The sequence below is a fragment of the Ruditapes philippinarum genome, unplaced genomic scaffold (assembly GCF_026571515.1).
Source record: "Ruditapes philippinarum isolate M1 unplaced genomic scaffold, ASM2657151v2 ctg2404_1_1_1_1, whole genome shotgun sequence".
NCBI lineage: Eukaryota > Metazoa > Mollusca > Bivalvia > Venerida > Veneridae > Ruditapes > Ruditapes philippinarum.
In genome coordinates, this window is record NW_026861437.1 from 19,306 (window position 1) to 35,374 (window position 16,069).

General features: G+C 33.9%; 1 protein-coding gene across 2 annotated transcripts; it reads right to left on the reverse strand.

Moving 5' to 3' along the window:
* Positions 1-1,511: 1,511 nt before the first annotated feature.
* On the reverse strand, positions 1,512-11,782 carry LOC132715620 (uncharacterized). Of its 2 annotated transcripts, none has more exons than XM_060698654.1 (4): positions 11,644-11,782; positions 3,141-3,446; positions 2,218-2,318; positions 1,512-1,859 (listed from the first exon to the last, which is right to left on the reverse strand). In XM_060698654.1, exons 1-4 carry the CDS (start codon positions 11,711-11,713, stop codon positions 1,689-1,691), a joined length of 648 nt encoding a protein of 215 aa, XP_060554637.1. In that variant the 5' UTR covers positions 11,714-11,782; the 3' UTR covers positions 1,512-1,688. The 2 variants fall into 2 exon arrangements, with proteins under 2 accessions (XP_060554637.1, XP_060554636.1); XM_060698653.1 differs by lacking the exon at positions 11,644-11,782 and adding an exon at positions 4,286-4,441 and having other exon boundaries at positions 1,520-1,859.
* Positions 11,783-16,069: the final 4,287 nt, after the last annotated feature.

Consider the following 16,069-nt stretch of genomic DNA (forward strand, 5'->3'; position numbering starts at 1 on the left):
TCAGCAAATAATAGTAAAAGTAAGATAATTTCTTCTATATCAAGTCCAGAACTAATGTTATCTTGTAAAAATAATTCTAGGTCTTCTACGAACAGAGAAAAAAGTAGTGGCGACATTATCTCCCCTTGTCTTAAACCTACAGCATACTCAAAATAAGAGGAATAATCGTTACATGATCTAGCACAGGATTTAACTTTTGTATACATGTCCTTAATAATTCGTAATAATTTACCTTATATTCCTAATCTATACAATTTTAACCATAGTGCATTTCTATATATAGTATCAAAACATTTTTTTAAATCAACAAATACACAATATAATCTTTTATTTTCATTTAAATAGTGTTGCACAACATTCAACAGTATAAATAATGCATCTACAGTTGATTTACCCTTTCTAAAACCAAACTGCGCGTCAGATATAACATTGTTATTTTCACAAAAAGACGTGACACGCTTATTTAGAACTATTGTAAATATTCTTAGAAAAACAACTAACTAATGTAATACCCCTATAAACGTCATTCTTATCACCCTTTTTATGTAAAGGTATAATTACACCTTCCATCCATTTATCTGGAAAATACCCAGAATCTAAAATAGCATTAAAAATATCACAAATATGCGACCCTAAAATATCAATACTTTCAGTCAAATATTCATTCAAGATAAAATCACTACCAAAAGCCACCCTTTTTTAGTTCTTTGGCAGCATTATAAATTTCTTGTACAGTTATAGTTTTATCTAATTCTTCAAAACAACAATCTAAATTATTAAAATCATGGCTACTACAAAAACTTTCTGCGTCAAGATTCCTTTCCTGTAACACATCACTTCCTAGGGATGAGAAATGGGAACAAAATTCTTCAACAGATAAGTCGTTTGAAGATTAACTTTTCTTTTTAAAATAGCTCCAAAATACTTTAGGTTTTGCATGATTTAAATTTCCAATATCATTCATTTTCTTTTGTTTAAAAATACCCTTCTTTTTTCTACATAAATCTTTATACTGCTTTTTTAAATTACAAAACATTTCCCTATTCTGATCCGACTTAAACCTGTTAAAATCGTGTTAAGCATGTAGATACTGAATTCTTGCCCTTGAACATTCAATATCAGACCAGTCAGCCTGTTTTAAAACAGACTGTTCACTAAAATAAGGCTCATTCTTAAACACATATGATTTAGAAAATCAAGAAAGAAAAACAGAACAAACTCACGCACGCACGATTAAAATAAAACTCTGACTTATTTACTGGTTCTTTTAACTGTAAACATTTTACAATTCCAGATATCCTTGGGTATCTTTAACGTCGCGCACGAAATTCTGGAAATTGGAAGCATTTAATTTTGCTCCGAACGTAGTCACTTTGGTCTATATAAAGACTATTTACGTATAAGAAAGAATGCGCTGCATAATCAATGCGACGAGATAAGAATTAAATTCAAAAATAAATCTGTTTGGAAGGGATTATGAAATCGAAAATTTAAGAAAATTATTTGAATAGTATCTATTAGGACAAAAACTTGATTACGAATGTATTTTGTTAATATTTGTTTAAGAACTATGTTCAATCGAATATTACAATTCAACACAAAGAAGAGTTATCTTTTGACAGAGTTTTATATTTTCATCGTTTAATGATTAACTCATAATGGAGAAAGGCATCAGCTGTCTGATAAGTTTAATTTATATTTCCTGTAAAAACCGTGTCTGTAATAGTTGTGACCACAAGTTTGTAGGAAAAGCTTCCAATAGGCAATGGTGTTGTAGAAATCCATTTGCAAGTAATTGTCCATCCATTTGCCGCACAGTAATGTTGAAAATCTAGGGCTACTGTTCGAGAGGATGAGTCCTTGAATGGAATAAAAAAAAAATCATCGCATATTTAGTATTATTTATTGTAACATGATTAAAGAGTAACAACAACAACGCAGACAACGACAGCAACTGTAGCAGTCATATTGTATGGAACGCCGCAGCTGCCTTTCCATAACATCGACACTGTAAATGTCATGTGACGACTTTTCAGTGGAAGACAAAAGATGCCACTCTGTATATTATTTCATTCACGAGCAGGTACCTGAGTAGAACCACCGATCTTCCGCAAATACCGTCGCTCTTCGGGTAGAGATTAATGATTATTTTGAGATTTTTAATTTAGGGTAACATAGGACTTGTCTATCTAAAGACATACTTTAAAAGTTTCATACCATTAACGTTAAGCTAATCTTTGGGATAGGATGCACGTCTGCCAGTATAATTTCTAAATGCTGATCGTCTGCACGGCTGACAATGAGGTTGATTGGTTTGCCTGGAATACAGAAACACCATCATCTATATATAGAGTTAATGTTTACAAGGAAAAGTGGAATATTTAGCATTATTGCAATAACACATGAACGTAAACAGAAACAGTTAGAATGTACAGAGGGTGAGAGGCTTCATTATTAAGGTCGATTTACTGCTACTTTTATGAATGTAACAACTTAAAAATCTTTGCATCGTGATTAACACATTTATTTAAGTCCGCTTTTATACCAAATTAAACCTGCTTGAAGGAAATATGCTAACACATTATTGACACATGCCTAAGATTTCATTCGAGTGCACTACCAGACAGTTACGACCATTTGTTCATATTTGACTATTACCAGTATTAAGTTTATTAAACGTTAGACCAACTTTTTAATAATGATCAATCTGCAATCTTCCATGGCTGGCCGTTATAGTCAGATTCAAGTAAGTCACATCATGTAGAAATGATGGATGAAAAATCATCTGTACTTATACTGCATGTTCGTATTAAAAGTCAATTTTAAGTGTTCTATCGGTACCTCACATAAACGGCTGCTACAAATTTATTAATCATTTTCGATTTTGTAATAAATTTGCATTATCAATTTGTTGTAATTTTGGTTTGAGTTATGCATGCTTTTGACTAATACTGCTATGTTATAATGCAACTTTTCATTGGATAACGGTCACTTTTTATTGGATAACGGTCACTTTTCATTGGATAACGATCATTTTTCATTGGATAACGGTCACTTTTCATAGATAATGGTGACGTTTCTATAATCTTTACTCACAGCAGCTGTAAAAAGACTTTATATGTAATACTACGTAAGCATACACTCAACATCCACATATCTCTGTTTAGCTTCATAACTTCCAACACTGCATTTGTACCAACCCCGTGCCATGTTATTTGCATATTCAGTAATCAACGAGAATGAAGAGCCATTAATTTTCTTCTCTCTTACAGATCCAGGAGTGGGGCCAGTTTGTGTTCCATTTACAATAAACGTTTGCCAAGAATCTCCAAATTTTCGACTCCAAGTCCATGTAGCTAGTGGTAGATCAGTATAATAACACGTGATAATAGTATCACCTCTACAATCACCAGCTACAGGAACATCTAGCCATACCCTGGGATCAGCTGAAATATTTAAACAAAAAAAGAACAATTCAAAGTTTTCAGGGAGGCAGCTATTACGCGACATATTTGCTGAAAGGTCTTAACGAAAGTTCACATTTCTGTTACAAGGATAACGGTTAAAACGATTGCCGTATATGCCCAAGAAACGCTGAGGAAGCCTTATTAGAATCAAGTACATACATGTTTGTACATACTTATTAGTAATAAAGACAATTTACAATAGATGAATATCTTTATAAAACTTTCATAAAATGCGGCTACCTGTATTCATGTTGAAGCTCAGTTAAATACTCGAAGCTAAAACGACCACGTACTTCAAAATAATTTTAAGGCCCATTTTGTCTTAGAATCGCTTTTTTATATTAGTTTGGTAACATGTTATAGTTTCCAAAGAATTACTTTTGGCCAATTACCTGAACCATTGTTTGCTTCTGTTGCTTCTCAACAATTATTATTTAGTATTTTGTATGGAAGTCAAATTAGTACCTTGTTTAAATTTTCTTACTTTACTGACAATAATTTTGCATTCAGCGCTACTTTCGTTATGTGATAAGCATCTAACATACTCTCAAACCATTATTTACACGCTATAGAACGATCTCGTATTTGCTCTTTTTAAAGTAGGACAAATTCAATTTTTAGAATTTTAGAATGTATCTGCTTAATTCTATTTGCTGCTATTTAATTGCAACAAAACGTTAAAGAGTAACACACTTAAACCATATAAAAATAGCATATAATCGCAAAATAAAGCATGACAGGAAATATACACGCCATAATACTAGAAATAGAAATACAAACAGCATTGCATCATATAAGTTTAAACTAAAATTTCTTACCTGTAACAAAAGAAATAGCAGCTGATAGCATGAGCAGCATAACATCTCTATATAGGCCCATTGAACACATTATCAGATAGTTTGAAATATGATTGCAGCCTAATTTAAACAAAAAAAAAAAACTGTTTCTATATCAAAGGAGTACTTGTACTCAATGATAGTGATCTTATCTACGAAAGCTATTAATAGAATAAAACATGTTGACTTATCTAATATTACTTTAATACCGCCTTTGCATACTTACTGTAGTACAACTGAGCCATGCATATTAAAAGAATATGTGTCAATCCGAAAAACCTTTAAATGTCAGCAAAAAACTTTATAAAACTATTCGAAAACGATGACATAAGAAAGTGACACTGTCAACGTCATCTGTATCGTAGGTATCTATTAGAGAAAATAGACATAACTCTCGTCGTTCTTCGCAGAATAAAATACTACAATTCGTAATAACATACCACCTGGAAACGCCAAAACACGATCGCCATGACTGGTAAAGACTGGCGAAATATTGAGTTGTTAAAAGAGCTGAACAATGTGTTTACTTTCGAAAGCCTCCATGCCGTACAACAGCATGTCAAATCTGCGCTGTCACAAAGTTAACCAATTCTTGCTCCTCTGGCATAGTGGTAGAATTTCTCCTTCAAGACAAAGTGAATGGCAAAACAACAACAATTTGCAAAAGACAAAAACTATTCAAGAAACAAAAAAACAGGCATTCCCCTTGAACGAAGTTTACTAGCATTTATTTGGCGGAACCAAATGGTCCTTCAACGATTTTTACTAGCATTTATTAAATGAAACAGGCGTCCGCGACCGAGTGGTTAAGTTCCTTGATTTCAACCTCCTTGCTCTTCATTGCTATGGGTTTGCATTTTCTATAATGTACGAACTTTATGCTAACATTTTGATCCAAAACCCATGAACACTATTAATTCTTTGTTATAGTTTCCTTGGTTAAAATATTTTCGTCATCCACTGTGACGTTTCGTTTCGCATGATAAAAAGTCGTGTTTTTAACAGCGTGATTTTATCATTTCGACTTTTCCCCATCCTACTTTTGACTTTTCATCATCGTACCTTTGACCTTTTACCATCGTAGTTTCATTCTTTTGACTTTTCTTCAACATTGTAATTTTATATTTTGTTTTGTTTCGAGTTATGTGTGTGTCGCGATGGCCCTAACGAGATATAGTACCAAAAAAAATATTATCTCGGAGTTGTTTCAATTCTATTACGCTCCAATGAATCGGCTAAAAACGTTAGCGATAGCGACGATGATATGAAGATTCGTCGTGCTGAAATGCAAGCTTTTGCGAAGAAACTTTTTCGTTCGGGTTTGAAAGCTGCAACATCCACAGCCAGTTTCTTGGAGTCGTCACGTGGTACAGGTTCTGCTAATGACTCTTCAAACTCTTTAAAGTCTCAATACAGGCAAATTTCAATATGTGTTACTTGAGCAAAAAAGAAAATGTCAGCAGTGTATGAAACTTGCTAGATATGTAACAACAATTGTCTAGTTAAAGTAGCTTGGTCGAAGTGCAATTTTATTGAAATTACTATCGCCTTTCCATTTTGTGACGTTTATGTTTGCTGACAAAAAAAAAAATTTGTACGAAAAACAACCAAATTTTCTTCTTGTTTTTAAGCATGATTAATAACTTCATAAAGAATTGTAAACAGACGCATGTAAAGAAAATGACATCAGGCGTTCAATGCGTACGCTGCGCGAACAAATACAGCTGAGAATAAAGAAATATGCCATATGGAACAAAAAGCAACTATATTTTTATGTAAATTTAGTAATTTACGGAAGTTCAATCATAAATTAATACATAGGCTACAAGATGGTATGCAAAGCAATACATTTTGTATTACCCACACTATGAGTGATATACTGTGAGTGATTTGTATTTCATTTCACCTATTAAAACCCAGAACTTCATTTGTAAGCAAAAACTATTGCAGCAATTTGACAGAGTATATGCTAAATAACTGCTAAATATTGACAAATTAAAAAATACGGTTCATAAATGAAATTTAGTCAATAATATTAGTGTGAAGCAACAGTTATGTTTGAAACGGTAGCTCACTGGGTGTTGGATTGCAGAGGTAGCACGTTCGATTCTACAAGTAACTGAACATCTTTAATACATTTTCTCTCGTTTTGCTTATCATTTTAGAATATCATAATGTTAGAAATAACGGTTAATTGAGGATTCACCATAAACGCTGTATTAAGAACATTACTATCAAATCGGCATTTGCAATTATTCATTATTTACCAAATTCATTATTAGCCAAATTCATGGTAGAATTCATTTTGAACAGGAAAATTAAAAAAGGTTCTTTAAACATGAAGCGGATGTTAAGCAGAACATATATAGCGAACCAGGCGGTCTTGAGCTAGATACTGCACAAAAGAGTGTTGCGTTGTAAATCTTTATACAAATAAAGATATTTCTATATATATCGTCGTTTTTTGGTCTGTACATGATACAGACACTGTCGAGGATCTGTCGATGTTTTATATGTTCTATTCACTGACCATTTAACCCTTTCACTGCCATAGGCACGGCATATGCCGTCCCTATCATTTTCGGCGTATTTGCCATATTGACGGCATTTGCCGTTTCTATAATAATAATAATAATAATAATAATAATAATAATCATAAATAAATAGATAATTATACCATCGAAAATAATGTTTATATACTAGCAGATTTAGAAACATATACAATTATTAAAATACTAATAACAAATGATCATAATTATATTAATTAATAATATAGTTATTTCTTAGAAAACCTTCTGGCAAATAGATGATCAATAAATATATAACACTCTGGCAGCGAAAGGGTTCTATATACAGTTGACATGCTAATAAAACTAGGACATATTACATTTTACTCAAAGTTTTACTATTTAATGTTATTCTGACAAATTTCATTCAGACTATTATTCCTTTCCTCTTGCAGAAAGTGGGTTATTCTGAAGTACATCTTTATTCTCTGTTTTATATTTACAAGAATACAAAAATCATATTTTGGTAATATCTGACCTTGTAAAAAAATCCGTATTTAAGTAAAATCGAACATACAAAAGTCCCGTATATTACGAGTGTTCGGATCATCGGTGTATTAGTCATATACGTATTGCATGTTATACAGTCCTGTACATCTACGTATTTCAAATTTCACTTATTTTTACTTGTCTATCTATAATATACGGAATATCGTACCCTTTATTGTATCCGTGGTCATAATGGCTTAAAATGCCGTTTATAGCGGGCGATCTTTTTTAATGAGAAACAAAATAACAAACGCCCCGTGATAGCGTGACTTTTATCTAAAGGGGTGGGGGAAATAAAATCACGTGTACCGAAAAAATTGAGTCGGTGACCCCCTATGTCGTTTTGACTAAGTATACATTTTAAAAGACGTTTAAAGAAAAAAATCAAAAATTTAATTCAGAAGTCGCTTTAAAGCCGAAAAATACGGCTAAACTGAACGTCAAATTATACAAATTGACAGTTTTCTTTCCATTTTCCAAATATTTTTCGGCGTAAAACGGTAAATGTTATATCAGCTTAAAGGCAAACATAATCTCCGTCGAATGCTATAGAATTTAAGATATTTTGTCCGCCTATTGCGTTGTGATACCCTTAGCAGCTGCCAAGGATTCGCAACGACGCCATGATAAAAAAACGGACTTTGAAGGTCAACTTTGTCGCCGTGCGTACAAAAATTGGCTTAAAATAACTATTGGAATAAAAGGGAATCTAATCAGAAATATTATCAGCTTTTTGCCTGCCAAATTTCAAGACGCTGCTTGAAAGTTCGCAAAGTGTCGCGTTCTACCTAAACGTCGCGCACGAAATTGATTTAAATTGAGACTTTGGTCTAAATAAAGACTACTGATAAGAAAGAATGCGCTGCATAGCCGTTGCGTCGAGATAAGAGTTGCAGTGTAAGACCAATGCCATATATATCTGTAGTTAAAAAATAAATTTATTTTGAAAGGATTATGAAATCAAAAAATTCTTTGAGTAGTATCTATTAGAAAAAAAACTTGATTGCGAATGCATTTTGTTAACAGTAGTTAAATGACTACTTTCGATTCGACAACAAGAACTGTGATCTTTTTGACAAGGATTTAAATTTTCATTCATTGCAAATAATCCTTTAATGATTAACTCATACAAGAGCAACACATCATGCGTCTGATAAGTTAAATTTGTATTCCCTGTAAAAACCGTGTCTGTTATAGTTGTGACAACCAGTTTGTAGGAATAGTTTCCAATAGGCAGTGGTGTTGTAGAAATCCATCTGCACGTAAGTGCCCACCCATTTCCCCCACAGTATTGTTGAAAATCTAGGACTACTGGCTGGTAGGACGAGTCCTTGAATTGAATAAAAGAAAACAGTGGCTTTTACTTGTCATTTCATATTACGATTTATCTATTATGTCAATAAGTAGTACATGCCTTGTAACATGAATTGAGAGCAACAACGAAGACAACGACAGCGCCTGCAGCTGTCACATAGACTCTGTAAATGTCTCGTGACGTTTAATAAGTTTCCTTAGTGGAGGAAGACGAATGATGCCCCTCCGTACACATTTACATACATACTTCATCCACAAGCGGGTGCCTGAGTAGAACCACCGACTTTCCGTAAATAAGGTTGCTCTTCACGTAGTGTTTAAAGATTATTGTTAGATTTTTGCTTTGGGTTAACATAGGACATGTCTACATTCTGATATAATTTAAAAGTTTCATACCATCATTGTGAAGCTCATCTTTGGGATAGGATGGACGTAAGCCAGTAAAATTTCTAAACGCTGATCCAATAAACGACTGAACAGGACGCTGTTTGGTTTGCCTGAAATGCAAAACCATCATCATCTTAAAAGAGTTATGCCACAGTAAAGTTGCCTGTAGGAAATAAGTTCAAAACGTTATTTTATTGGAATCAAGATCACACCTACACCATCTGTCGATAGGAACTCCCACATTTGAATATTACAAATATTAAGTTAATCAAAGATTAGACACCAACTTGCTGATGATGAAAACTCTTCAGTCATTATATTCAGACCGTTAATTTAAGTCGCATCATTTTCAAAAATCTAAAAATCTGTTGTACTTTATACTGCATATTTATAAAGACAATTTCATTTTATTTGGACTACCGGTAACATGAAAGTTATTACATAAACAGTTGCTGCAAATTTATTATTTAATTTCTATTTTGCAGCATTATCATTTTTTATGTAATTTATACATAGACGTTTTACAGGTTAATTGACCGTGCATTAATGTCTGTGTACTACATATGTAAAGCCTCAACCATTGGCTAGAGTTATATATGCTTGACTATTAATGATATTCCATATTATTTCATTGGATAACTGTCACTTTTCATTGGAGTACGGTGACGTTTATATAATCTTTATAAACAGGTCCTTTAAATTATGTAATAGTTTTCTTATAATAAATTTCTTATTTAAAATGAATAGTATTACATGTATTTTATACATTGAAATGGCCCATGTACATATTATCATTAACGCGAGGGCTGTATCAACTCATAACCGATTATAACGGGCAACTTAACGTGTCAAAGTGTTGACTACTACATACGTACACTCCATATCCAAATATCTCCCTTTAGATTCATATTGTCCAACATCGCATTTATACCACCCCCTTGACATGTGATCTGCACCTTCAGTAATCAACGAGAATGAAGAGGGTTTAAATTTCTGCTCTCGCACAGACGCAGACCCAGGAATGCCGCCAGTTATTGTTCCATTTACCATAAATATGCTCCAAGAATCCCCTCCAAATTTTCGACTCCAAGTCCATGTGGCTAGTGGTAGATCAGTATAAGAACACGTCATAATAGTATCACCTCTACAATCACCAGTTACAGGAACATCTAGCCATACCGAGGGATCAGCTGAAATTTTTAAACAAGAAAAAAAACATTCAAAGTTATCAGGGAGGCAGCTATTAGCGACATATTTGCGGGAAGGTCTTAAGGAAAGTTCACATTTCTGTTAAACTGATACGTTTTAATAATAATGCCATAATCAGTGCCATTAAAGCCTAAAGCTACAGTCTCACTTACATCCCGGCAGAGTCCGGTATACGTCCGAGTGATTCGGGAACGACCGGGGTACGAACGTTACACTGTCGGCAACGTCCGGGATGATCCGGGAATATCCGGCATTCGACCCCGGATGGAATAAAATATTTGATATCACCGGGGTGGACCTGGATGATCCGGGAAATATAGGCTTGCCGGCTTTATTCTTAGCTCTGCCGGGAACGACCGGGGTTACACCGGGGAAGCACCGTAGCTCTGCCGGCACAAACCTGGGATGATCCGGGGTATTATATAGCCTGTAGAGCTACGACAGAGCCCCGGTGAATGCTGGCAGAATCCCGGTGAATGCCGGCAGAGCCCCGGAGCATGCAGGCAGAACCCTGAAGGATGACGATGGAGCTACGGTTGATCCCGGTAGAGCCCCGGTAAAGCCCGGTTCTTTCAAAAGAATCACGACAATTTGCAATGATTGAACTTGTTTGTATTTTTTCCTTCTATCCAGTCTTGCGTAAGGATTTTTCAGAAAATCATCATGAATTACTGTTCAGGAACAACCGATATTATATTAAATAAAAATTATGTATCAATGTAATCATTTTGGTGCGTTTTCAAGCCACCGGAATTCTACCGGGGTTCTGCCTGGATCGTCCTCTGTCGGGGCTCTGCTTGGACTGACCGGGGCTATGCCTGGGTAAACCTGGGCTCTTCCGGGAACGACCGGAAAAACAGCGGCATGAACCGTAGCTTCACCTGGGCTCTGTCTGGATGGTCCGGAGCGCATTCTGGGTGGTTAGTTGGGATTTAACGGAGTGCTGTCGGGGTAAGTGTGACCGCAATAATAATTTCACCTCGGATCATCACGGATCATCCTAGTAACTTACCGGGGTGGTCCTGGGCTTTTCCGGGAGTTAGCCCGCAGCTAAGAAGCCTTACTAAATTCAAGTACATACATGTGTGAACATACTTATAAGTACTACAGCCGATTTAAAATATATGAATAACTTTATAAACAGTTCGTAAAATGCGGCTTGATGCGTAGTTAGATAGCGACAAAATGACAACATACTTCTGCATAATTGTATTTGGTGCTATTCATTGCATTACAAAACGTAGAAGACTTCAACACTTAAACGATAAATAGGAAAGCATAAAGTCGCAAAATAAAGCATGAACGGAAAAATACATGTCGTAATGCTAAAATAGATTTACATTTTACATTGCACAATTTAAACTAACTTTTTACCTGTAACAACGGAAATAGCAGCTAATATAATGAACAAAGTAACATCTCTAAATAGGCCCACTGAACACATTATCAGGCTGTTTGAAATATGCTTACAATATATTATCTGCTTAATTCAAATGAAAACACTTTTCTATATGAAAGGAGTACATGTACTAAATGATATGAGCCGTGCCGTGACAAATCCGCGCAGTCTGATCAGGATCCATGCTGTTCGCTATCAGTTTCTCTACTTGTAAAAGGGTTGGTAAGCGAACAGCATGGATCCTGTTCAGACTGCGCGGATCCATGCTGGTCGCAAACCCATTATATTGGTTTTGTCATAGCACGGCTCATATTGATCTTATCTTTAACGCGCGCGTGCGTCTAATTGTTCCGAAAGCTATTAATAGAATATACTATGCCGACCTGTTTAATGAAACTTCAATACCACTGTTGCAGACATACTGTGATACGAAAGAGCTATGCACATTAAAAGAATATCTGTAGATCCGGAACACTTTTAAAATCTCAGCAAAAGAACTTAAAAAATATTTGAAAACGATGGACATTGTCAACCTCATCTCTTATGTAGGTATCTATTATAGAAAAAAGGCATAACTGTCGTCGTTCTTCGCTAAAAATACAATTCGTTTTAACACACTACCCGGACAAGCCCAGCAGTAGCCATGATTGGTAAAGACTGGCGAAATATTCAGTCTTCAAGAGCTGAACAATGTGTTTACTTACAAACAAAACCTATTATGTTATAAAAGAGACCCTAAATTTGTGTACAACAAATCCGAGCTGTCATAAAGGTAACCAATTCTTTCTCCTGTGGCACAATGGCGGAATTACCCCTTTAAGATAAAGTGAATGACAAAGCAACAACAGTTGGCAAAAACAAACAACAACACAAAGAAAAACTAACCAAGAAACAACAACAAACAAAACATACAGCCTATATGGAATATTCTGAATACTCCCCTTGAACGAATGTTACTAGCATTTATTTTATGAAACAAGGCGTCCGTGGCCAAGTTGTTTTTCAAAGAATTTAATAGCATTTATTGTGGTTAAGGTAGTTGATTTCAAACCCCTGCGATCATTGCTATCACCCTATCGTACTTTCGACTTTTCAACATCGTACCATCGTGGTTTCGTTATTTCGACTTTCCACATTATAATTTCGTGTTTATGTTGTTTCGAGATATGTGTGTGTTGCGATGGCTCTAACGGGACATTGTAACGAATGCATATCATCTCGGTGTTGTTTCAATTATCGTACGTTCCAAAAGAATGCGTTTCATTTAGTTACAATTATGATATCTCTATATGATTTAAATAAACATTGCGTGTATTTATTATTGGTACAGCTATTAAGATATGTTGTAAGAAATGTTGTAAGAAATAGTAACATTGTACAGATAAGATTGTCTCAAACGATATTTTTGTGCATTTACTAAACGTATCAGATTTCTATATAAAGTTTCAAAAGGCATTTCAAATCACTTGATGTAATTGCATTGCTTCTTTCACACGTTTATTTTCGGTCTGAATTGGATAGTGATAGCGAAAACGCAGGACGGCTACGTGACAGCGATCGTTGTGGTTCTGTCGATTCTATGGTGTCTTTTCATGTGTGTTTAGACAAGAAGTTTTCTTTGCTTAAGCATGAATTAAGGGACGATTTATATGTGTCCGATGGCAAGCGTTTCACAAAATTGAGAGAAAGTTCTTTTGCTAGGGATTTCAAGTGGACAAGTAACCGGAAAAAGTTAGAATTTAACTAGGGACTAATTGAACAGTTATAGTTGGGTTTTATTCAAAACGACGAACAGTGTAGAAAGATCATTATATAAAGTTGTTGTAATCGGTTAAAAATTGAGTGTGAGAATGAGAATGAGACTGATGGTAGTTCGCTTACAAAAACTGTGTTTTAGAGAACATTAGTTTACTAATAGCACAAACTAAGAATTTAAGAATGACGTTTTGTCATAGCAAACATCAGCCTGTTAAGGGTAGGTTACGGTCCCATGTTAAAGTTTAAGGAAATGTTTAAAACGTTTCTGACCATATTACAAAATTGAAGTTGAAAAGTTAAAAGCGGTTATATTATTCCTTTTTATTAAACTCCTGTTAGTTATTATGTAAGAAATAACCAGTCTACTCTTGAACATTGATATTTTGTTTCGAGTGCTTTTAATGACCTAGTTAATTCTGATTCTGTTTTAGAAGTTCCTTTTATTCCTAATTTAGAAAATCCGTTGTCAGTGTCGGTCAATAGTTTCGGCAAATAATTCCTGTCCGTGACTTAAGCGTTATGAATAGATTTGTTTTAAAAGAACATTTTATCAATACGTTTGAGGACTGGTCAGTCGCTAATGAATATTTGCATCCGGGAGGCTACATGTAAACAATGTGATGTAACCTGAGCGTATCACCATGTAGAGATAGCTCTACTATCTCAACAAACTGTTTAAGGGTTTTCCTGGATTAAAAACGGTTTTACAAAATATCATGTTTTCATGGTTTTACCCTTTGGACCGTTTTTCTGTCCAATTGTTAAACATATCAGGGACAATGGTATATTTTTGTAGTTAATAAGATGACGGTTGGAGATTAATAAAACATTCAACTTGCTAAGAATGACGTCATGTTTTTGAAGTCAGTTTTGATAAGGTCAGGATTTTTTTTATTGTTTTGAATAAATGTGTTTTAGAACCAGTACAAATTCTTGAATGGCCGGGGGCTTTTTATGGAATTAAAATATAACTTGCTTAAATTCGAGACAGGTGGATATGTAATGATGTCTGATTATATTGAGGTATGATGTGAAAATGTGTCGAGGAATACATGCAATCTTTAAAAATTCATCGAATTCCCGAATCTTATGTTTAGTCAAATACACAGGCCACTTATCTAGAACAGATTGATGGACGTTAAGAACGTAAGAACTAACTTACAAAATAGATATTGAGAGTATTTAACTAAACTTAGGGTCGTTACTATACAGAAGGTATACAATATAATAACATTCTATTTTATGTTGTTTTGTTTTTGAAAACAAATGAAATGTAGTCAAATGTAATACGATTGTAGGGTACACCTGATAGTTGTAGTGCATGATTACTTGAAAGTTGTCTAATTAAAATAAGCGGAAATGCGCAACAATAAGCCTTGAATGTCTCATATTATTTACGCATCCAAGTTACATTTTGGAACACAACGACAACGACACAGATTACTTTGTACAGGCTGAAAGTAAAAGATAATGTATGTTCTCAATTTATATAGCAGACGAAAACAGCTTTTCAAAAGAATAAATTTGTCCAGAATCTGTTTCAATTAATCTGGATTTCGTTATATCAAACGCAGTACGGTCTAATGCGTAATAAAATGATATAATTGATTTTAAAACATTGATTTGTTATTAATGTTGGTAAAAGTCTTAATTTGCTTCAGTTATTTTTTCTATCTTTATAACCTCCCCAATGTCTATCATATGTTAGTTTTATAATTCTCTGACGGTCTAATAAAGTACAACTTTCATATAATAAAAAAAAATATTAATTCCATTTTGATTTAATTTAACCATGGATCAAGATGGGAACTGTTGTGACTATACGTGTTTGAAATCCCGAGCGAATTATTTATTTTCTCTCTTTCCATTAACAAGTATAAACAAACAATAGACGCACGAGACCGTTGATGTAGATCTAATTGCTCTTCATGAAAATTATAAAGCATGCTGCAGATGGATATTTGTAATATATGGAAAATGTAAGTGCTATTTGCTGTAAATTAATAAGTTGGACAATTATTTAATTACATAATTGATAAATTGATGCATCTATAAATACTTGACAATATTCTGAGATGCATCACAAATGTTTGATTGTTTTTGATTGAATCAATATATATATGAATTGCAATTATCAGCATAAGAAGTGCAATGGCGGAAAATGACAACTTACTAAAACTTTTATCAGAACTGGCCAAGTCAAGCTCGTTACATGGAATTTCCAAGGTAATTACTTCGCAACAAATCATTGTCAAGATTTTATGGCTTCTACTTATATTAGGTAAGTACATTTTCAAACCAATATGCAATACAACACTTGTTTCATTTTAGCTTTAATTACTATCACTTATTACTTTATTTATTATTGTCAGTTATATTTACAATACAAATATTTGTATCATTGTCGTTTTACAAGTACACATATATATCTTGTTTTTAAATATCAAATTTCATAAGACGAAAAATTTTAATAATCAAGATTACAACTTAAATAAAAAGTGTTTCGGTAAAGAAAATAAGTATGCAATAATGGAACTTAAGCAACCTAGGTATTTATGGTTATTTGTTTGTATGTAATTATTTTACTTCAGATACTGATAATGAAAATTGTATTCTGCAATTATTCAGGATGTGTGTGTATAT